The following is a 24,285-nucleotide window of genomic DNA, read 5'->3' on the forward strand; positions in this document are numbered from 1 at the left end:
ATTTTGTAATAATATCACATCAATATATTTACTCGAGTTGTTTATAATATATTCCTGGAATATGGCTTGGCACACACTACGTAATCGCTGTATTTTGGTAAGATGTTTAATGATAGCCCGTGCGCTGCCATTTTCTAGCCATAGGATTGTAGTTTGTCTGACTGATTTAATACAGCTGCATATATTAAAGAAGATACTTGTAAGTTAGATGCATGAAATTAAAGTATATCACATTCAGGCAGTCTTTAATGAAATCAGGAAAAAAATAAGACTCGTCGCAAAGTCACTAAGTATGAATGAATGCATGTCGTCATGCGTGCTCCTAGTATTGAGGTTCAGGGTCACTTTATGTATTAATAATCAGCTACGTAGTGTTATTAATGGTTTGTGAAACTTGGATTTGTTTCCAAAGCCGTCTTAACACCTTGTGACTTTTCTCAACAGATCTCTGAAAATGGTCCGCTACTCACTCGACCCAGAGAACCCGACTAAGTGTAAGTTGGCAGCTGGTTTTCATCATTTGATGCTATTTTTTAAGCTCTGGAGTAAATGTCAAACTTCTCTCAACAGCATGCAAGTCGAGGGGCTCCAACCTTCGTGTTCATTTCAAGGTAAGACGAACTAACGTTACTCGTGTTTTTGACTTAAGCTAGCGACATGCGTGTCTGTTGTGCCATCGTGTATTAGTTAACAGATTGCATGTCATATTGACGAAACATAAATTGGTTAAATGGAACAGATGTGGCTGTAATGATGAGTTTAGGACACCTTTGCATTAATGATGAAAATAATCTAGCATTTACTGAGCAGCCATAGTTATGCTGGAGACTGTTTATTTTGGTGCTGTCATACCGTTTTCAAAAATTATTTTTGCTTTTCCACCGCAGAACACCCGTGAGACTGCTCAGGCCATCAAGGGCATGCACATCCGCAAGGCTAACAAGTACCTGAGGGATGTAGTTGTCAAGCACCAGTGCGTTCCTTTCCGTCGTTACAATGGTGGCGTTGGCCGTTGTGCTCAAGTGAGTGCTCCAATAGTACAACTATATATTGAAAACAATGTCTGTGGTGTTGTGATGACTACAACTTGAGGATTCATTGGAGATTATCATGAAAACACTACTTTGACGGAGCAAAATGCAACTAGTTTTCTAATTGAGATGAACATGGTGATATTGACCAAATTCTTTTTTCTCATTTAGGCCAAGCAGCATGGCTGGACCCAGGGGCGCTGGCCCAAGAAAAGCGCAGAGTTCCTGCTCCACATGCTGAAGAATGCAGAAAGTAATGCTGAGCTCAAGGTATGTCCGTTGAACTGCGCTGGTCTGCACACTGAAATTAAAGCTGAAAAGTTTTTTGGCATTGATCAATATAAGACTGTCATATATGCCTGTTTTTTCTCTCTCATTGACACCCTGTAGGGTTTGGATGTGGACTCTCTTGTGATTGAACACATCCAGGTGAACAAGGCCCCAAAAATGCGTAGGCGCACATACCGCGCTCACGGACGCATCAACCCCTACATGAGCTCCCCATGCCACATTGAAATGATCCTCACTGAGAAGGAGCAGATTGTTCCCAAACCAGAGGAGGAAGCAGCTACGAAGAAAAAGGTAAAGTCCTTTTAATAAAAGCTTTTATTTTTTACTTGGCTGTAATGATGAGCATAGGACACCTTTGTATTGATAATGAAACAAAATTAAACCTTTACTGAACAGTCGTTGAGAAGTCTGTGTCTTACTACTTGTGTCTGTTAAGAGATTAACTACTAGTTGTGCTTGGTTTTTTTGCAGATTTCCCAGAAGAAACTCAAGAAGCAGAAGCTGATGGCTCGGGAGTAAATGTAAATAAAGTCCAACGTTCGTACTACAGAATGACTCTTGTTCTTTTTGTTATCTGTTCTCATATGCGCAAAGACATGTTTGTCTTAAGGAAGCTTACGTTTGAATAACATAGGTTTGAGCTTCTGAGATCGTACTGAAATAGTATTAGTAATTTGACTGTCAAACCTATAGGAAAATTAAAATGATACTGGTCTGCCTGTAAAAAATACCCAAAATCTGAATTTACTAATAGGTATAAAGAATTTTTCAAAGTTTTGATTTTGAAATATACATTTTCCCTTGTTGTACTTGCCCTCAAGGCATCCTGAATATGACCTTTTTCTTGAAGAATAATGCAGTTGGAGTTATAATACCACGTATTGTTGTAGTTGAGATGACCAAGACTTTAAGGGACTAAGACCAAGGCAGGCTAAGACTGCGTCGAGACACAGACTAGCACTCCCAATATTTATTCAAAAGATCCACAAAACACTAAAAAATCATAATAATATAATCAAAGTAACTGGGGGATTTATTATGCTGAAATGTGTGTAGGATGTTTTGTAACATGTATTATCACTCGCCTACTGTAACGCATTACAATTTTAAGTGCAGTTCATGCCAAAAACTAAAAAAAATGTAGAAACCCATGATAAATTTCAACAAAACATTCAGTGATTTAATTAGTTTCATTGCTTTTTATCTAATCGATAGCAAAATTGCTCAGAAATGCACTAAAGTTCAGACTTGTTATAGATTTGTTTGGGACTAGACAGAATTGAGCAAACTTGTTTAATTGTGTCTAAAACGGAGTCGCTGATTAATTCCAGGGTTATTTTAAGATATGCAAAATATAACATCTGTTAGGTGTTCCAGAAAGCAGGGTTAACTTGCCGTCAGCCACACCCTGAACTCTGGGTTTATTTACCCAAACCTTGCTTACTCTGGGTATGTCGGTTCCAGAACATGTTTGAAGAGTAAGTTTAATCAACCTCCCGAAAGATACCCAGAATTAACGCTTAATCTGAAAGGCTAATTGAAATTTCGAGAACGCCTTTCAATAGTAAACTGTAGGAGGAGCCCTAGGATCAGTAAGACATTTTTAAGTAATGCAGTACGTATGGAAAAACTATTGATTTGTGTAAAGTACACTGTGTAAAGTAATAAGAATTTCAATATGTGATACTGAACAGAATGGCAGGATCCTGCAGAGTTTAGCTCCAATTTGGCTCAACACCTTTTTGTTTCTAGTCTGCTTTGTGAGACCTTTATTAGCTGTTAAGGTGTGTTTGATTAGGGTTGAAACTAAACTTTGCAGGACACTGGCCCTCCGGGACTGACTTTGGACACCCCTGGCATAGGTGATCCCATTGGGAGTCACCTTATAAAGCATTGGAAACCTGCCAGCCTGTGAATCAAACCTGGAACTTTTGATTTTGTCTGGTTTTCTAACCATTGGGCCACAACTTTCCTTGATGCAATGCATCAAATATTTCCAAATAAGTGGACAAGAGTTATGATATGCAACTGCTCAATAAATTGTTCTGCAGTTAAAATACTTCACTATTAACATCCTTTAACTGTTGGAAATTGTAATGTACACCCAGTGATATTGGGAGATGTATGAATAAACCTATTGAAAGTATAGTATTCAATATCAATACAAACGGCCTTAAATAAGTTGAATAAGATTTTTTTTTAAAGACTATTGAATTTGAAAAGGTTGGATAATAAAGTTTTTAATAAAATCAGTTCTGAATGCTAAATTGCAATGGTCAAATCAAAAGCGCAAACCCTGAAGCTCAGTATCATATATTTGAAACCCCGGAACTTACCCAACCAGCTTTCTGGAATACCACTGTGGTGCTGTTCGGGTACAAACTTCACAAACTCCTTTTGTATCCAGCAAAAGAAAAGTATACAGGTTTGATGACAAGAGTAAAAGGATGGGAGTTTTTCAATTTTGGTTGAGCTAAGATTTAATTGATGTTTGGATGATCTGCTCAAAGCAGTCAGGAAACATCTTGACATGATAATATTTGCTTATTTATATGCCAGGGAGAGGAAGAAGTAAATTAGAGTTTGTGTTATTGATCTGTGATACCCAAGAGCTATGTGCAATGTTTTAGCGGGTTATTTAATTGTTACACTGTACGTCTGCTAGTCCATAGTTGTTTCCATTACTTGGAAAGTTTAGGGGCAATGAAATGTATATAATACATATATTTGGGAAAAATACTACTGATAAAACTTACAAACAAAAAATATTTTAAATCTCAGTAATGTAGGTCAACTTGTACTCGAATTGTTACGGTCCTTGGTAAATTTGCTCTGATCAAACGAAAATTGTGCGCTCCTTCTGTAGTTTCTATATCAATGCCTGTTTGTAATGGTATATAAATGCCGTTTTGGGTCTCAATACGTGTGCTTTTTAGGGCACTCAATAGAGAAGCAAACGAAGATGTGGTTTTACCACTAGAGGGCAATATAGTACTACAAATGTATAGTTAAGATTAGAATTTGTCAAAGGCATTTAAAAAGGTGGCAATGTTTTTATTTTGAAGAATTCATCTTGGCAAGTTACGCATGTGTGAATGATATATATGGTTCTGTGGTCCTTTTTTGCTCTTTGTTGGCAAATTATTTTCCTTAAAATAATATCCTGATATTAATTAACATGATATCAAAAACCATTTCTTGAAAATAATATACCAAGATGAGATTTAGATAGAGTGACGTCTGAATTTACTTGCCATGTGTGGTAATTAGCTGTTTTGCGCTTTGACCACAAGGTGCTGCCACACCTTGATGGTTCAGTTTAAAACTCATAAAAGGATAGCGGAAAAAAATACACCATAACACGATATGGATGTCTTGCACATTTTTTTCCCATTATTTACCGACTAAATTATTTGTATTATAACTGTCATAAACGAAGTATTTTAAATATCTTGATACTAGATTACATGGAGACTATCCAAAGCTGTAATAGCAAACGAATACAATGAATTATAATTATAAATATCTAGATATTCAGTCAAAACTTAACATTCGTCGCATGCAAAATCGAGAAGTTTTGATCGTGGGACTCTTTAGTGTTTTTATTTTATTTATACTGAAAATGCGCCATACAATAAACCCTAGCGTTGAGATAAAATGTAGTGTTTATTCACACTTAATCATTTTGTGATTTGTGTTAGATTTTTTTCCAAACTCCACTGATCATTGTCTAAGCCCTGTCCACAGAAGCTTAAAGCCCATAAGATTTCTGTCGGGCTCATAAGACCATCAGCACATGCAGATGTCCCTTTATTTAAGAAATAGATCTCAAATTGACTAGATTGATTTTGTCCCCTTTTTGTATTTAATAGTGGGTCGGATGGCAGCTCTTTTAATGTGCAAATTAAAGCGGTGATAGAGAACCAATGAGGACAGACTCCTAAATTCAGTTCAGACACTCAGCTGACACAGGCTACGTCACCGCCGGGTTTACCCAATCACATCACAATGAGCCCCTCTACTTTCGCAGACACACTCTGAAAGTTTTGACTTTTCCTGCAAAAGACAGCAGGTTGATGAAAATGTTTTATTATCTTCCAGATCTTCATGTGAACTGCTCAGAAAGACTACCTTTTTATTTATAGATTTCAAAACACTGAATAGGCAGCACTCTTTACTCGCTTTGAAGGAACTGTGCTCTTTTATATCATGCCATATTTTAATGCTTTTCAAGATCTGAAAGAAGGGAATGGATTTTGCCAGAGGAGATAAGCATGAAGCTTCAGTTCAACTGATTCGGAGTTTTTAGAGAAATTGCTAGGCTTTTTCTTTTAAGGCTCGATATCGCAAGGTATTTGTTTTATTCCTACTCGGTTTTCTTATTCAGTTTTCTCCGTTTATTTAAGGGCGCAACTCGCGCATTTACTGTGGTTCGTCTCGGCTCTTCTTTGCCTTGCTTCTTGCGAAATATTTAAATTAAGTTCTAGTGTTTTGGTTATGTTAGCGGTGGGTCAAATGGACGGGTCTCGCCAGAGCGCTTTCCTCCTCAACACCCCACCTTTAGCTGCTTTACACAGTATGACCGAAATGAAGACACCACTTTACCCAGCCTACCCGTTATCTTCCACTGGACCTGCATCTTCCACCTCACCGACAGCGACTTCCCCTAATCCAGGTGGTATCCCGGTTTCTTCCCCGGGGTTAAAATCGTCAAGTGGACTTTCAACTCTCGCATCGCTCCAGCAGTGTGCGGCCGCCACACCTCACGGAATAAATGACATCCTGAGCAGACCCTCGATGTTCTGCGCCGGAGCGGCGGCTGCAGTCGCTGCGTCCTCTCCTGGAGGAATCTTGTCTGGACTGCCCCGTTTCAGCAGCCTGAGTCCTCCACCGCCTCCGGGGCTGTATTTCAGCCCTGGTGCCGCTGCGGTGGCTGTGGCTCGCTATCCGAAACCTCTGACGGACCTTCCAGGCAGAACCCCAATATTCTGGCCTGGAGTTATGCAGAGCCCACACTGGAGAGACGCCAGATTTGCTTGCTCACCACGTAAGTTCACAATGTTCTTTAAAGAATTAACTTATTCAAGGCTTGAATATGTTCGTATTGCGCCGTGCAATATAGGCTACTAAATTTTAAATGCAACGAATGACAATAACAACCATATTATAAGTAAGGGGTAATATGATTAAGTTATTTAACCTTGCTCCCTCAGATCAAAACTCTGTGCTTCTGGATAAGGATGGGAAAAGGAAACACACACGGCCAACGTTTTCCGGTCAGCAAATTTTTGCGCTAGAAAAAACATTTGAGCAAACGAAATATTTAGCTGGACCAGAAAGAGCGAGGTTGGCCTACTCTTTAGGAATGACAGAGAGCCAAGTAAAGGTAAGACGTCACTTAAATTGTCTTAACAATTTCTTAAAGTGAAGTATGGCAGGACAAAAAATGTCTGACTTCTAATAAATCACGTAGACGTTTAAAATAAAAATGATTCATTAGTTGAATTAGTAGACATGTTATTAAAAACATGATGTATCAACCTGATAAATAGGTTTATTGTTTTTATTCAGTTTACAGTAATTTATCCAGTATAATATACTGATTTAGTTTTTCTGCTTAATTGGCGTATAGCATTAGTAAATTTGAGTTAATTCCGTTTCATTATATATTGAAGTATTTAGAGTTTTAAAACAATTTAATTTCAATCTAAAATTTTCTCCAGAAACATGTAAAAAAAGAAATATCGGCCTTTATTTTTATTTCGACCTGTTTTATATTTTTCAGTATATTTGTGGTGGTTGATTGTAATGGCTGGGCTTTGAAGCTGTCTCTATTATTTTGACAAAAATAAATCCAGCACAAATCAGTTATGACATTCGTTTCGCATTAGTGATTTTTAACATTATTTTGTAGTCTAATTCCATTATGCACTTATTGATTTAGATAAATATTATTCGTTCTCTGTGATTTAAATCGAGTTTTATCATATTTTTAATTGTAAAGGTTTGGTTTCAAAATCGAAGAACAAAATGGAGAAAACGGCACGCGGCTGAAATGGCATCGGCGAAGAAAAAGCAAGATTCAGAGACCGAAAGGCTGAAAGGGACCTCGGAAAATGAAGATGACGACGACGATTACAACAAGCCTTTAGACCCAAACTCAGACGATGAAAAAATAACTCAGTTACTGAAAAAACACAAACCAAACTCAGCTCTTATAATTCACACGTCGGAAAACGAGAGCTCGTAAATGGAAACGGGTTGACTCTTGAGACGAAATTTCTCAAGAAGTGTCAAAATGATGTAGGCTACTGTTTTTCACAATGTCTGATCTCTGGTTTGAATGGAAGGATGCAAACCAGAAGAATATGCACTATCGGTGGAGCTGAACGTGCAACAGTGTCTGGGACCGACACATTACAACGTAAAGACAACGGTAGCCTACCTTTTTGTAAATTAACGGCGTGAGTTGTATCTCATAGGAATTATATAACTGTGAATATTTATGTGTAAAATATTTTTAATAGTAAACATGGCAAAATTCGTTCACATTGCTTCAGTTTATATTTTGGTTCAGGATTTGGAATTCGCATTCTCATGTAATTGATTTGTGTTGGTGCTTATCATCCTGAAATTTTGTACGGGTGTAAGCTGCCTTGGCCCTTTTGTATCCTAAAAATAGTCAAGAAAGAAAACATAGAATTATTTCATAATTTACAATTAATGGGAAAATTCATCTGAGCGTCATTTATAGTCTAATTCTGTCAAGGATGTGAAGTGTAAATAAACAAACACCTAACCATATATTTGTAATATAATGCATAGTGTTCGTCTACCAATGTTAGGATGTTTCCTTATTTTTTTCACGATTAATTTATGATATTTTAAGTTTGTAACAGTGTTTGAATCCTGCAAAATGCGCCTTTGCAGGTTCGTGTGTATTGCACTTTTATTTAATAAAATGTTAAATGGAACATTTTTTTCATTCTGTTGTTCATTAAATCGCTTATAAATAATTTGTGAATTGTTTCTAAAAAGCTGTCAGCCATTAATAAACATGCTTACTTTCGGTAAGAGGTTGGTGTTGGGGGTTTAAAAAGTTCAACAGGCAATCATTCAAAGAGATATTCTCCAATATTTTTTTCTGTGCCATTATTTTTTGTTATTCACTTTTATTATTATTAATTAGTTTTAAGCAATAATTTAATAACTACGTAATTTACACATATTCTCTGTTTAATATTTGGTACTTAATTTTACTTGATTTTTTATGTAAAAGACACCCTTAACGTGCACACTTTTTCTAGCCTATCTGAAAGCAAAAGGATGAACTATCAAACTTGCTGTCTGTCTTTAGATTACTGAGACACGGTGAAAAGGTCATATTGGAATAACGGACAGGATCATGAAAGAAGAAAATCGTTTCGGTGGTCTTAAGTTGATTTACGAATAAGCAAAACGCGTCACAGCTTCAATATGTCAGCTGATTCGCGCGATTAGATCACTGTGTTCTTTAGAAATTGGAAATCACTCAACCGATTTGTTCTCAACAAGCGGACAGAAAATGTAATTTATAAGGTGAGGGTGGGGAGTATACATCATGCTATAGTTTGGACTTCCAGAAAATATATTGAATCGCTGAAATAGGTATTTTTGAAGAGCAGCGAGTCCTGTTTTATCCACAGGTTGCATAAGTGAACTGATTTTTGGTGCCCAATAGAATTGTGTAAAAATCATCATTAAGGGTTGTTGCAAAACGTAAAAAAACGTATAAATTATTATTATACCAACGACCTAGTAGTATTGTACATGCATCATTCTGAAATGTATTGTTTAACCATTGCAATAAAAAGATGTTGAGGCAGATGTAAAGAAATCTTATAATATGTAATTTACGAACTCAAACGATAGTGTAACATTTGTTTTAATACTCACTGCCTGCATGTCTGCAAATTATCATGAAGTATGCAGTCATTAACTGTTCACTATACGGGTTTATTCTAACGTTATAAAACAGGACAGTGTTACAAAAAAATGCTAGTGAAGTGTAAGCGATTAACCTAATTTCATTCGTACTTTGGACCACAGAATGTGTGGCTAAAGCCAAACAAACACATTTGTGATTGAAATTCCTATTTTAGGTTGAATTGGTCTTTGCGCAGTCTGGTACTAGTATAAAAATGTAAATCAAAAGTATTTTAACAAGAATGTGTGATGATTTGATGCGCCACATAATTCTGTGATGTATTGGTTACGTTCTTAGAACAACAGAACCTTTCGAAGTCGAATCTCTATTCAAATATTATAATATAATTAATTTTTATTTTCTATTTTTAATGGCTTTTGGTGACGTGTATTTTAGGACATCTGGAAACAAACATGCTTGTCGTTTGTATTATTAAATGATTTAATAACCACGGTCACCCTAGTTGACATTTTCTTATGGTTTTGTTCAAAATTCTTATAACGTGATGATCGAAACATCCTTTACAATTGGCAAACTTTTCGGGAGTAATACTTTACATTGGCACCGTTTCCCACTAGTGCACATTCGGTTAATTCTCAATTCGTCCGAGGTTGCGTCTATCAAATGACGTCTGCCCAGCAGGATCTCGGCTTTTTAACTAAATAAAAATAGAAAGCGGAGAACTTTTTCGATGAGAAAATGTATTTAGCATATTTTATATTACAGTTCAATAGTTCATTCTGTTTTATCACTGTTGTTTTTATTGCATTAATTATTAGCCTATTATCTTAGGCTCGATCACTGACGATTTTCTTCAGCATCTCAAACTCTAATGGATTTATCCTTATTTGGATACATATGTAGGCCAATGACCTGATGTCAATAAGTTATCAAATTGCTGTTGAGTGAAAGCTTAATGAACTCATCTGGAATAATTAATCTCTGATTGCTTCACATTAAAATGCATTAATGAATATGCTCATTAACTCTGTTACTGTACAAAGCCACTTCATTTGAGGACATCATGATATGAGCTAATATAAAGAACTGCAAATACTGATTGGCGACTGAGATGAAATGTAACTCACAAAAAAATATTTACAAATAAGTATTAAGTCTAGTTTATAATAATGACCTGCTGGTCATGAAAGACAATGTTGACCTACGCTTTTAGGGAAGATTCCAGACAGTATTTAGATATTTTATTTGACATCTTTTGTTTAGATTGAGGTAAAATAGGACAATAATATAGTACAAGCATATTTAAATCTGTAATGTTTTCATGTTAAACCGACGGAATTGAACTACAACACATGCCATACTCTGTATTATTTCTTAAAAACTGTTTTTATACATTTTAAGGGTTAGATTATACAAAAAACATCTTACTGTAACAACTGCACTATAAGTGATGTTACATTTGTCGGTTTTCTGTATTTATCTTTGCAATAGGAATTCAGGATTTAACCTGAAATTCAAGAAGTCAACATGGCCAGTGATTATGCATGCATGCCGTAGTAAGCAATTGAAAACAACGATCAGCCATAACCATTACACCTTTGCTGTACATTTTTATTGTAGATCAGTTTTTATTAGAAATATAATTCATCCATTTGCATATGACACATGCAACGTTGGCAAGGAGAAGAAAATCAGCTGAGCAGTTAAAGCAGACATAGGTGAGATAGACCTGGCTCTTCAAGCTTGCTTGTTCCCTGATCTGGGTAGAATTATGATCCATCATCGAGGTCCAGGTGTGCTGAACATGACGTCTATTTCTCAGGGGAGAAATGTTAGCATCTGCTGAGTGCCTGCTGATCTTGTGTTGCAGCTGCACTGTTCCAGGAACAGTGATGGTGTTGCAGCTGGCCACACGATCCTGGGTCAGTGCTACTCTTTTATCAGACACTTGTTGGAAGTGAGGTTAATTAGTTGAGGAATAACAGTCCCTTCCCATACAGCCCCTACCTGAGACGGCATGCCTGTTGGGTTTGTATGGTTCAGCAACGCCTATTTAGTGTATATTAATTCTTGTGAATGCACAAACCCAAGGAACATAAGCATTGTAATTTTAAGTATAATTTTTTTAAACACTGTTTTTCTAACTACAGCATTAATAAACAAACTCCTCAAATCTCAACGTTTATTTATTTCTCCCCACAAATCTTTGTAAATGGCACTTGGTAAGATATCATTTGACATTTAGTGGTGTGACTAATTTACCGATACTACGTGTTTCAGATAAAGAGCCCCATAGATGTGCTCTCAGTTGAACATGTACTACAAGAGATTACATACAAGACTATGTCACAAGCGGCTGCAGGTCGCAAAGAATGAATGCTGGCTTACATGTGCCTGAGGCCTTATCTCGTTCTCAACCATTTGGAGAGTCCTGATAAAGAGCACCTTGGGATCCCCTATTATGAATGTCCCAGCAGCCATCTCATTGGTTTTCACAGTGATGAGCGCACTGTGATGTGTTCAACGCAATGAACGCATGAAAGGTTTTGTTATTTTATCATCTTGTTTTTATTTTAATTCTATGCGTAATGATTATATGGAATGCAACATTTTTATTGTTCATGATAGTGCATTTTTATCTCCCATGTTTAACGTAATACACTAAAAAATGGCTAGTAAATTTAAGAGCAGTTTGTAAAGTTGCCTCGTTGATTATTTCAGATCTTAAACAATTTGTGAGTGTGTGTGTTTAAAATCATTAACTACTGTAATGTTAATGAAAATAACCTTATTGTGTTACTGAAATAAATGATGTTTACAGTCCGGTAAGCCCTCTTTCTTTGCCAACATAATTTAATATTCAGGTGCTACAGTCTATGGCCACTGCCTCATACACAATGCACCATTTATAATGTAGAGTTTACTTGGGGCCAGATTAATTTTTTTGTGTTGTGAGCACAGAAGCTGAATTAATCACATTAGTGGTTTTCAACCTAACTAAATAAGCAAATGAATCTTTTAGGTAATGATTGTTAAATGTTATCTTAGGTGAGATGTAGGTGATGGAGGTTTGGGTTTGAGGTTAGTGTGTGGTCTCCTGAATATACATAATGTTCTCCAGGAGCTGATGTTTTTGGGGCACCTTGTGTGGTATAACACACTCTGGTGTTTATAATCTTCTGTAATCTTGTCTAATGATGTTCTCATAATCTGTCAAAGCCTCTAGTTGCAGTGGCTTACAAACAAATGGGGATTCACAATCAGATGGTGGTAAACAAATAAGATAAGCGCATTTTAATCTGATGGTTATACAGTTTTTGGTGGAAAAAATAGGTTTCGTTGTGTTTGACTTAATATTATAAAATGACTTCATATTTTAGATTTTCTTATTTTTCAAATAAAAAAGACAACAGGTAGATTTATTAAACAAGATGATTTACATTTGCTATAAAAGGTGGACTGATGCCAGCATGTTTAACACTTGTGGTATATGTGTATTTGTCTGCTGGGAGTGTGTGTGTGGGGAAAGTAATGACAAAATGAGCACCTTCAATAGATGGCTCAGGCTATGAATAAACTGCCCTCATCGGCCAAGTCCTGAGATCTGCATTTTATTAGCCAAGCTAAAATAACCTGATAACACATAGCATAGTGCAGCAATAATAACCTCCTCAATCATATTTTAAAAGTCACGTCAAGCCAGGCCAGTAATTCATCTCTATGCAAATACATCAATGTCAGCCCATTAGTATATTGCTAAAGAGGTTTTTTATTAAAATGCATTCTTGCCTTGTCCTTTTTTTCCTTTTTTTATCTCACTCCCAATAAAACATGAGCCCTATTGCCCAAGAATTATAGCAACTATTAGAGTAACATATGGACAGCATGCACTCTGAAAATAAAAACCAACAGATAAAGTAGCAGGGTCATAGTAGGGTACAAACACTTAGGAAAATGGCAGTGGAGTAATAGATTTCTCCCTGGCTGGCTGAGGAGACCCGGAGTGCTAGTGAAATCAAAGCCTTATTATACATGCATTTGGGCTGTATTGTGTGGCAGGATGCGTAGCTCTCACTCACCGGAAAGAAAAGTTATGGCCGACACAAAGAGGAGCAGTGCGATGAATTAAAAAGACAATAAAAAGGTGATAAAGTGCACCCTGAATGTATTAAATCTTTTAATGAAATTAAAGTAGTGAAGAAGCTTTGTCACGTCTCTTATCGTTCGCTTTAGTGACATTGAACGGGAGAGAAAGGGAATTATGGGTATAGGATGCAGCTGATTGTGTGGCCTCTGCTATTGGAGGACTCAGAGTCAAGTGTTACCCAGCTCCAAAGATATGATCAACCACAGATATACATGAAACAATAATCAACATTTGAATCAAATAAATTCTGTATTTGGTATACCAATTATTTGAACCATCTGTGAATAAAGTAAAGACATTAGAAAATGATCAGTCTATGCACAAGTTTCCTATTTTAAAACAGGAAAATAAACATGAGTTATAGATTTGATAAAAAATAATACCCTTTTTGAATGCAAAAAATGCAATTTAAATGCATAACCAGATGCAATTATACCCAACAAGTGGAGAAATGATCGCTCTTAAGAAAACATAAAATAGTTATTATAGTTTAATTTTCATGTGATCTTTTATGAGGAATATGAACATTATAGATGGGACAATTCTGAAAGCATCGTCCCTGACTATGGAGATCAAGCACTAAAAATAAGAAATGCTTTAAAAATGTTAAAGAGATATCTTACATGGGTATTTAAACCACCAAATGTTGACATCTTTGCTATCAGTGAAAACCTTTGGTTAAAACTAAAAGCTCATTTATACATGGTAAGGTTGACATATATCCTTTAATTTTGTTAAACCTTTTTCTTTAATCTTTTTATTAAACTTTTTGATTGAAAAAAAACTATAATCTGTTGTTGAGATAATAAGAAGTCAGTATTCACAACTGCTTCTTTACATAACGATGATTTGCTGCAGTAAACTTTATAAAAAATATATGTATATACATATACATTGTATACATATACTGTATATATATATATATATATATATATATAATGATTTGTAATTTGAGCAGGAAATGCCAATTTGACTTTATGTAGTTAAAGGAAAAGTTCATTTCCAAATCTAAATTGTGTTATTTATTACTCACCCACATGAAGTTCAACATGTTCTATGACTCCTGGCATCTTCGGAACACAAATAAAGATATTTTAGGGGACAACTCCTGGCCTCCTCATAAACATCATCAGCCATTTATACTCCCAAAGGGTTGTTATAGTTGTTATTTGGGACAGGATTTTATAGTTCTGTATTTTTATAGGTTTTGTAGTTCTGTATTTCATATGTTGATATGCCACCCGAGCCTTATACAATAGATACCTATGTTTGTAATGCAACAGCTTCTGTATATTTATTTATTTGTATACACAATCCTTAATGTGCATATTATGTGTTCTTAATGTGCATGCAGTATATGTTTTCATTTAATATTACAGAAGATGTGTTGTTCAGCTTTATAGAGCCCAGAGACAACTAGATATAAATCTACAACAAAACATGACTTATTACCTTAAGTAAGGAAATGCACTGCTTTTGTCATGAATCTTCTCGATAGGCATGGCAGAGAACCCAAGTGCAGGCAGAGGCAAGGCGGATGAAGACTTGACAAATATATTTATTAACAATAAACACTAAACTAAACAAACAAGCAAAACAAAACCCACGATGGGGGAAAACAATACAGGGATAAATATACTTTGACAAAAACAAGGACACTGACTTACTAAACTAAAACTAAGAAAACAAGCACTTGGAACAGAACACTAAACTAACACTCACTTTGACACGGGAAACAGGAACAAGGTAAGATCAACGGTATACAGGAACAGAGCACAAGTACAAGCACAAGCAATGAACCGCACAAGACAATGAAACAAGAGGACTCTTAAAGGGAGACAATGACAGGATAATTAGTAGGGGACAGGTGAAACAGATGAAACACTAAGGGGAAGCTAATGACACGAAATGGCGGGAAACACAGACGAGACTCGGGGAGAGTATGGAAGCCCAAAAGGTCCAAAATCTCTCTCCCCACATGAAACAGGGAATTCTGTTTTGGTTCTGCCTCAAGACCAAGAATTAGCCAGACAAGATAGGCAGAACCGTGACAGCTTTAAAGGAGCCTGTCTTTTGCTGTTTTTGAGGCTTTGATTATGTCTTTTGGATTTTTAACAATGGATGTTCATGTTTCTAATAAAAAAACGCTTTATATTTCACATATTTCAAGTCTTTTGTTCACCGCTGTCCCGCTTATAACAAAACAGGGTTCTTCCGGTCTTTATAAAGTCCCTCCTTCCAAAACGCTCTAATTGGTGACGCTGATCAGGACAGTCGTGATTGGTTCCCCGCTTAGAGTGTGTGTGTGTGTGTGTTTGTGTGTAGATGTCCCACTCATACCATATCAGAGAGCTTCCGCTTCTCAGGCTGTTGATTGGTCGGCCCCCCTCTCAGTGCACGTGTATTCATAACTTTGGCTTTGAGCAATAACTAGTAACAATGGCGTCAACTTCACTTTATCAGTTAAACACATGCGGATCGATCGAAGTGTAACTGAGGTCTATTAGTGCATGTGCAAACGTCCATCTTTGTTAGAGATCGCACATTTGTTTCCTACTATGGCAATGGAAATGACACTGGACCGACAGGCGTCACACCGGTTATATTAATTAACACTAATAACAGAAGCTTTAGTTTTCCCTTTTCATATTGGACCCAAGTTGGATCAATGCGGGCTTTACCGAAGACTAGGAGGAGGTGAAAGATGCTAGAAAGACAAACGGGACACGCGACTTCCAGGTTGTCTGTCAGAATGCCGGCATCTGCCCCCACCGAATGCATATTCGTCGAAGTGCTCTCTTAAAGGCGGACCAGACTGACAAGACAGAGGAGAAAATGTCGATTAAAGTCGTTATTTTGGTTTGCTTTTCACAAAAAAATTATGTTGTCGCGTCAAAAAAAAATCAGTTGAGCCACCATGAGCAGATGTACCAATTTAACGATGTCTTTGGTACTTTTCTGGACCTTGACAACAACTATAACCATGATGTATAAGAGGAGGCCTGGAAATGCTCGGATGTCACGTGATAATATATTTATTTGTGTTCCAAAAACCCCTGGAGGTGTTAAAACAATTTGGAACTTTTAAAACAAAAGAGGAACTTTTCCTTCAAAGTACCCTGCAATTTCATGTTTCAATCTGAGATGGCGACATAGAGGCGGAAGTTGCAAATTTTAAGGTCATTTATTTTTTACTTTTTCATCTGAAATTTATTTTGACCATTTTTTATGCTCCAGGGATAAAACTTACCAATATTTATACAAAAAATGTTTTGTGAACCATGTAGAGCATAGTCAGTGCGGTACATTCACCTCCCCGTTGGCTGTGTTGTGTTTGGCTTGATTTTGTGTTTCAGGCCCTGATTACCCGCTTATAAGTTTAATGCTAGCGGGCCCAGTGGATCCTGTCATGCCTACATGAACAGTGGATTTTTCTCCTTTATGGTGTCATTAATTTAACGTGGATCATTAGCTCTCATACAAACCCATGTTTTGACAAATGTAAGCAGTGAATTATGTACATAATGTACCGCGCCCGCCCATGAATGTATCACATGATAAACAGGAACTGCCCTGGCATATTACCCAAATGTGTTTCAGGGGGTGTCTCTCTCCATTACAGAGACAGCTCACTCAATAGCCGTGTGTCTGACACATGCGACCATTCACAAGCTTTTCATTGTGACCGCTGATGCGTCCTGGCTTACAGCATTAAATATTGGGTCTGATGAAAAATGATGAAAAAGTGAACATGGAAATTATATTATCCTCAGCTCTGGGTGGTATTCTCCTGCGCTGTGCATGAGTTTGAAATATGGAATTTTAAACTAACTCGAATTTCAGCGCTGAGCTTGGGCTTATCTTTCTGTCATTTCCTTGGAGAATGTTTGTCATATATTTGCTAGCGACTCAAAATGAAATAAACTTCATCACATTATAATGCTTACAAACACGCAGAAAAGGTAGCACGGGGTTCCTTACAGTAATAAACAGACATCATATTGAGAAAATGTTCCGAGTCTACTGTATATTAAAAATAGATTGATGCGAAGAATCCAAACGTATATACCCCCAAGCAACAACACCTTTGGGCGTAATTCAAATTCTGAAGAACTGAACGATTGACAATTCCGAGTTAATTGAAATTGCAAGAAAACCTTCACAGACAAAGCAAATGAAACCTGTTTAGCCCAATTGTTTAACTGTGTATTTGCTGAAGGAGACTATCATCCAGACTTTGTCTTTCTCCCTCTGCCTATTGAATTCAGATGATTCATGTATATGTTTCTGAGTTTTATTGCTAGGGTGAGAGCTTAAGTGAGAGACCAGAGCATGAACTCTTCGCAGCCTCTCGCTGACCGGCGCTAATATCTAAAATGCTTCTTATGACCTACTTATGAAGTCAATCTTTGAGAATCTATTGATCTGAATGCCAAATTCAAGGATGCAAAGGGACGGAGGACCATGGGTAAAGAAGAACTTAAGTGCATTGCTCTGACCTCTTGGCTCTCATCTCTGATTCACCACAGAGCATCAGACGCTTCTCTCTGTCAAAAGTCGGAGGTCAAATGTTCCACGAGGGGTCATTTGCCATCAGCATGGTCAGAGCTTAATTTAATATTTGGACAATGGAGTATGTACATAAGAGAATAAAATCCTTTTCTACTGAAGATTTTTAGACAAGGGTCCTGCTAATGGTATAGAGTCGGGACTTTACTACCAAAGTTGTTTTGGTATATATTTAATCAATGTTTGCGGCTCATAACATCCTTAGGTCATAGCCAGATATATTTCCATAATGTCAATAATGACGAGACCTCAAGTTCAGCAGGCTATGAACCCATTTCTGCCTCTTTATTTTTCATAGACGTATTTATCACTATTGCTGTCACAATGAGGACATTAAAAGCAGTAGGTCAATGAAAATTAAATAAGATTAAATTCTATTCAGATTAGATCAATAGTAAATTTTATGGTGGCTTCGTGTTCTGTGTGGTCAGTAACATCCTCACAGAAGTGTTTAGGACCAGTGTTACCAGTGCACCTTGTCTGTTGTTTCCAACAAAGAACAAAATATCAAAACAGCGATGAAATCTATGAATTTTGTAGACAATGTAAAACATGCTTGACCATGTTAAAGCAATAAAACCAAACAGGCCATTGCTACCATTTAATCCCCAGAGGTTAATGGCTCAAATGTTTTACTTCCCATTAATTTTGAGGTGTTTCTCATCTCATTTTTATAAAACTTCATTTTGTTTGATTTTACAGGCATCTCTTTAGCACACATTGATGCCCCAAGCTGTTAAACTCTAAAGAGCTTCAATAAAACACCTCTGTCAGTGGCCTGCCAATAAAAAATGAAAACCCATTTAACTCTAAGGATGTACAACTCTGGTCTGTGGCCAGTCAATAAAATAAACACAAACCATGGGCTATTGTTGAAACAGATATTGTTGGTTTGCAATGGAAATTGTAAGGTCAAACAGACAATTCTAACAAAATGAAAATAATTATCATATATGCACACATATTGTTTGGACTGGGTTATATTTAGTGTTCTTTATATATAAAACCAAACTAGATAATCATGTTTGTTTTTATAGCTTTCCTATGGCTCAGTGGTTAGAGCATGGCGTTACACCAAAGTCATGGGTTCGATCCCAGGGATTGCACATACTTAGAAATAAATGTATAGTCTAATGCAATGTAAGTCGCTTTTAATAAAAGTGTCTGCCAAATGCATAAATGTAATGTAGATTACACAGTTACATTTTAAATATTTTAAATTGCATAAAGTTAAATAAACAGGTGCACCAAATGGTAAACATTTATATTCACCATGGGAAATAACCTGTATATAAGCAAATAACAAGAGGTTGGATATCTGTATACTGAATTGGTTATCTAAATGCGAGAATGACAAAATGTTGGTTAAAAGACTTCTATATCAAAGACAATAATAAGACGTTCTTTTCATGGAAGAGGGCAAAATGTCAAGTCTCCCAGGCTTTGGACATGATCATCACACCGGCTGCAATAATGAAGCCAGGATCTCCTACCTCTGAGTGTGTGAGGAGAATGTGGATGAGGCATCAGAGTCATTGTTTACACTTGGAACCATTCCATCTGAAATGAGGCCTATTACGTTGTTCTCAAACACCCATCAGCAGTAGCACGGTGACCAAGGGTCAAAAGTTTAGACTCAAAAGGCTGTGTTTGTGCTTCTGAGTAAGCACAAGATATATATTATATATGAAAGTCTGTTTCTGTTGTCCCCATCCACAAATGTACGGTACAAAGGCAGACATCTGGGGATATTTCACCCAAAAAACTAAATTCTCTCATCATTTATTCCCCCTCATGTGATTTAAAACCTGTACACTGTGTCTTTTGTGAAGTACACAACAAATGTCTTCAATGGGGGCCAGTGCTGTTTACTAACCAAACAGTTTTGGGGAACTATTCCTTTAACACATAATTCTATTTTGCCAATGCAAATTATATAAGGCTTCTGAGTTGTGTTATATCATAAGGATTTCTCATTCAACAACATAACTCAATACTAAACCATTATAGTAGGTTGTAGTGTTAATAAAACTAACAATGATGTTGCGATCTGTTTCCCAAAACAACTTTGCCGGAAATTAAATAGTTTTCTAAAGCTATAATCTTAAAATGCTGATTGTCCACATTTACATTTTTCATATGATGTGCCATAATTTACTCACTTATACATGTTAGGTCAAGAAGCTGTTTAAAATTATTGAATTTAATTATGGGTTAAAATTACATCTTGGAACCGATTTTTAAATCTTTTTTATAATTAGTTTTATTTTATTTGAATATATACAACTTATCTTGCACATAGTCCCAGGTTCCCACAGGTTGCCCGATACAGTGCACTTGCACAGACATAGATTAAAATAGAAATACAAATAGAAACTTGCATGGAATAAAAAATATTAAAAGCACTCCTCGTTCAGTTGCTTATTTTGCTCAAGAGAATATATTATTTAAATATGCTTGTCATACTAAAAGGAAACCATGTTTCTAACCACAGGTGAAAAGCTGTATTTCCAATCTTGTATTTCCAATCAACTTTATTTGATTTACTTGTGCCTTTGGGAAACACCAAATCTTTGAGCTATATTTTTGAAATGATGATTATGATTGCCAAATGCACTTTTAAGAAACGCACCCCTGATGTTTGCCACTCCGGGTACGGTAGATTCTTCCCATTCTCTGTATAAAGAACAGTGGATTCCTAGGCAGTTTCTTTATGACCTCACAGTAGCAGTGTCTCCCCAGTGAAACAGCACTATTGAGCGAGGCAAGGAAGGGGCGCCTCTTCTGCTTCTTGCCAGATAGGGGTGACATAACTAAAGAGGCATTAACAGCCAATTGTGACATCCCTAAACAAACGGTAGGGCCTTGGCGAGCATGGGAAAATAGCATTACAGCCCGTGAGCAAATCGACAGAAGGGGAAAAAACACAGTTTGAGCCTTGTTTTGCTCACCCTATCTGCAGCCAATTGACAACTTTCTATCATGTATACTAACTTTCCCAGGCAGGATTAGGTACATAAAAGAACATTTTCTGGTGAGCACGGCCATAAATCAAGCTCTCCTGGGCCCTGCCTCTCTCTCACCTCTCACTTGTAGACAACACAAGTTGTGTCTGTTCTCAAGCAAGGCCAGGTCTTGTAGGACAACTGTGAGAGTAAATATTAACATTCTCTGGACCGCAGCACAAACATATTTGAAAAACCAGACTTTGTTTGTCAGTCAGAGCTGGTTCATAAATCATGATTTGAGTTGGTTGGTAAGTTATTAATTTATTTACTCTTCTAGATTTAGACTTGGCTGAGAAACCACATGAAAGTCTGAAGTGCAACTGAGAGATTTGTTTTGAGTACCCCGTATCAAAACCTCTATTGAAATACAACTACTGTGTCAACACCAAAAAAAGATTAAAATGACATCAAGTTATGGGCTTTAATCCTATTTTTTCATTAAACAAAAAAAATCAGGCTCGAACAGTCTTCATTTAAAGGACAATAAAGTGACTCCCTTTTTTGAAAAACAGTTTAAATGATTAAAAACAGATTTACACAAACAGTGTTGCAAAGAAAGCTTAACTATGCTTTCTGAGGAGGATCAGTAACTTAAGAAAGAGTTTTTCCACAGATCCCATGCTCTAAAGGCGCTGTCACACAGATAATTCCCTCAGCTTCTTTGTTCATTACGCTTTGCTCTGGTTTCCTGCTGCTCTTGTGTGTGTGCTGTGGAGAGCGACTCAATGGGGCCTCTTTGTAATCCTCTAAAACGGAAAATTTACAATTTGTAGCAATTTGTCTCACAGCACCCCAGCAACCTTCATCCACTTCCCACCCAAGTAGCTATTAAACATGCCCATAGGGAAAAATAGATAATAATCACAATAACGGAAACAATTTATTTAATAAAATGGGAATTTTAAAATATTAAATTAAAATATTTTTTGATAAAAATAGTGATCAGAATGATAATTAAAAATGTCATGGTGATAAATAACACAGTCCTGAAAATCATCAGTTAGTCAAATGCGTGTTTCCAAAAGGCACATGCTTTATTTTCCGGGAAACAGGTGAAACTGCTTTTTTAATTTACTTCTTTCATGCCACTTAACTTTATCGCTTTCAAAGTCATTTTAGCAACTGAAATAATTTCAGCTTGGAGATCCGTACTGATGTGTTTAAAGATTGAAGGTCAGCAAAATGCCAATGCCTGCAGTATTAAGCAAACTTGTTCCTTTGGAGTCCCAAATTTGAGTTTCAAAATAAAATTGTAATCTGAAAATAATCATAATATTTTAGAATAAAAAACAAGTAGACACAAACCACAAAATGTAAAGTTAAGGTTTATTGTTCTTTTATTGCCTTATTAGACTATTTGTGACAATGATTTATCTATTGTTTGTTTTTTGTATAAATCTTATGCTTATTATTGTATTTGCATATTTGCATTTAAAATGTAAAATATAAAAAAGTATTTCACTAGTGTTATCATTTTACACCCACTATTTTTATACTATTACACCCACTATTTATATACTGTACATACGATTATGCATGCTTCGTAAGATGGTATAGCCTAACATGCCATGATTTCAATGTACTCATAATAAATCACCAGAATGATCTTTTACAACCCCATCCTTGCAGGTTCTTACTATTTGCCTCCCAAAATTATGCATTATCCAATAATATATATATCAACATCTTTAATTATATTTTTTTTACTGGACTGTGGACAAAGTTCTGTACAGTGCAGTCTCTCACCCTCAACAATGCAATTGCTTGTTGTCTGCAGTTTCCTTAAGAGGCAGAGTATAGCAGGTCTATAAAGTCTGGTGACCTCAAAGTCTCACCAATTTACAGCCAATGACTTAAAGTGTGTCCAATCTAATTCTTAGATATTTATGGAGTGGAAAGTGCAGCCCTGCTCTCAAAGTGAATTGACATTTTTCTTCTCCCCACATGCTGCTAACCTGAATCAAATCATACAAGCTAAAAACTATTAACAGTTTTTACAGGTAATTACAGAGAAAATAATACAGTCAATCTTTATATTGTATTGTGGCATACTTATTCTGTATTATCTTTGTGACTGTTTTAAGGCAGATTAATTACGAAATAGTTTGTTGAAAACAACCACCCATAAATCGCAAAAGTGAAACATGGAAATACTCCTGTGATGATTTCAAATCTTTGAAGCAAATGTTCGCACTTTTAAAAAATTAGCTTCGAAAACTATTCAACAGCAAAAGTCCAGCTGTTCAAATGGGAAAAAAGTGTATAATCAGTATGGGTTAAACTGTTCTTGGGCAAATAAGTAACTGATGTATTTCATAAGGTGTATTTTTTTTCAAGCTAAATCTACACCTCACCTCATTAGCAGCTCAGCTGAATGATGCCATCCACTCATTTCAGTAATGAAGCATTAAAAAAGGACTTTCAATGATTTTTGGTCAAGCTGCCTGGCAAAATGTACTGTTAAAGTGTGTTATAGTACTCTGAGATGAAACCATCTTGGAAAATCAATATAGACAATGGCTAAGAAAGGTGTCAGCATTTATTAATATGGATCTTTTTGACATAAACTTTAAATATCCTAATATGGAACTTCCAAGTAATGTTCCATCATTATAAAACCGTTTACTGATAAATGGAAAGTGTGATTAAATGTTTTGCATGATGCATTCAACATTTCAAAAACCTTTTATATTGTGTGCTTTTTTATTGCATATTAACACTCGTGTTTTTCATTTCAAGCCTCTGTTAAGGTGTGTAATGTAATTGGATTTATTTTTGAATCTGTGCATCAGTTCCTCAAAGCATTTATTTTGCAAGCCAGTAAAATCCTTGGCACCGTGTCAATTGTCTTTTTCAATTCACACACAGCCACTGGCAGACATTCTCACAAAATAATTTGTTTCACCACCAGTAATTTTGTTTTGATTATTTCTACTTGGCTGTGATAATGTTTGGCATTTTGATATTTAAATGTCTATGTAATTGTTCCAGCCATCGCATTTGGGATACGCCCCACCATCAAATCTCACTTTCTTGTTTTTTTCACAAACCACGCGAGCAAACAATCCAATCTCTTAACCGAATGAAAACCTTTTCCTCGGTTTGATTGCAACTGCACACACACACTCACAAAGAAGACAAAACACTTCTATCTCAATTTATTTATATATTCCCTCTAAAGTGAGGCGAGTTGTTAAAAAATGGTTTTATATTAATTTCATGGATTATTTGCTCATTAGGTATTAATCATAGTGCCCCATCTGGATGGGACTGCCGTGACTACAGGAGAAACAGCTATTCTGATCTCAATTA

General features: G+C 36.2%; 2 protein-coding genes and 2 non-coding genes across 4 annotated transcripts; all 4 read left to right on the plus strand.

Annotated features, from left to right (window-relative positions):
• Window positions 1-344: 344 nt before the first annotated feature.
• On the plus strand, window positions 345-1,874 carry rpl17 (ribosomal protein L17). Its single transcript, XM_056731028.1, has 6 exons — window positions 345-494; window positions 571-611; window positions 888-1,022; window positions 1,203-1,301; window positions 1,422-1,613; window positions 1,794-1,874. Exons 1-6 carry the CDS (start codon window positions 455-457, stop codon window positions 1,839-1,841), a joined length of 555 nt encoding a protein of 184 aa, XP_056587006.1. The 5' UTR covers window positions 345-454; the 3' UTR covers window positions 1,842-1,874.
• On the plus strand, window positions 746-811 carry LOC130408571 (small nucleolar RNA SNORD58). The gene has a single exon (XR_008904785.1). It is a non-coding gene; the product is annotated as a small nucleolar RNA SNORD58 (small nucleolar RNA).
• Window positions 1,653-1,719, plus strand: LOC130408572 (small nucleolar RNA SNORD58). The gene has a single exon (XR_008904786.1). It is a non-coding gene; the product is annotated as a small nucleolar RNA SNORD58 (small nucleolar RNA).
• Window positions 1,875-5,412: 3,538 nt separating the features above from the next.
• Window positions 5,413-8,052, plus strand: nkx6.1 (NK6 homeobox 1). The gene is made up of 3 exons (XM_056732035.1): window positions 5,413-6,369; window positions 6,536-6,708; window positions 7,327-8,052. Exons 1-3 carry the CDS (start codon window positions 5,820-5,822, stop codon window positions 7,570-7,572), a joined length of 969 nt encoding a protein of 322 aa, XP_056588013.1. The 5' UTR covers window positions 5,413-5,819; the 3' UTR covers window positions 7,573-8,052.
• Window positions 8,053-24,285: the final 16,233 nt, after the last annotated feature.

The sequence above is a fragment of the Triplophysa dalaica genome, chromosome 19 (assembly GCF_015846415.1).
Source record: "Triplophysa dalaica isolate WHDGS20190420 chromosome 19, ASM1584641v1, whole genome shotgun sequence".
Lineage (NCBI taxonomy): Eukaryota > Metazoa > Chordata > Actinopteri > Cypriniformes > Nemacheilidae > Triplophysa > Triplophysa dalaica.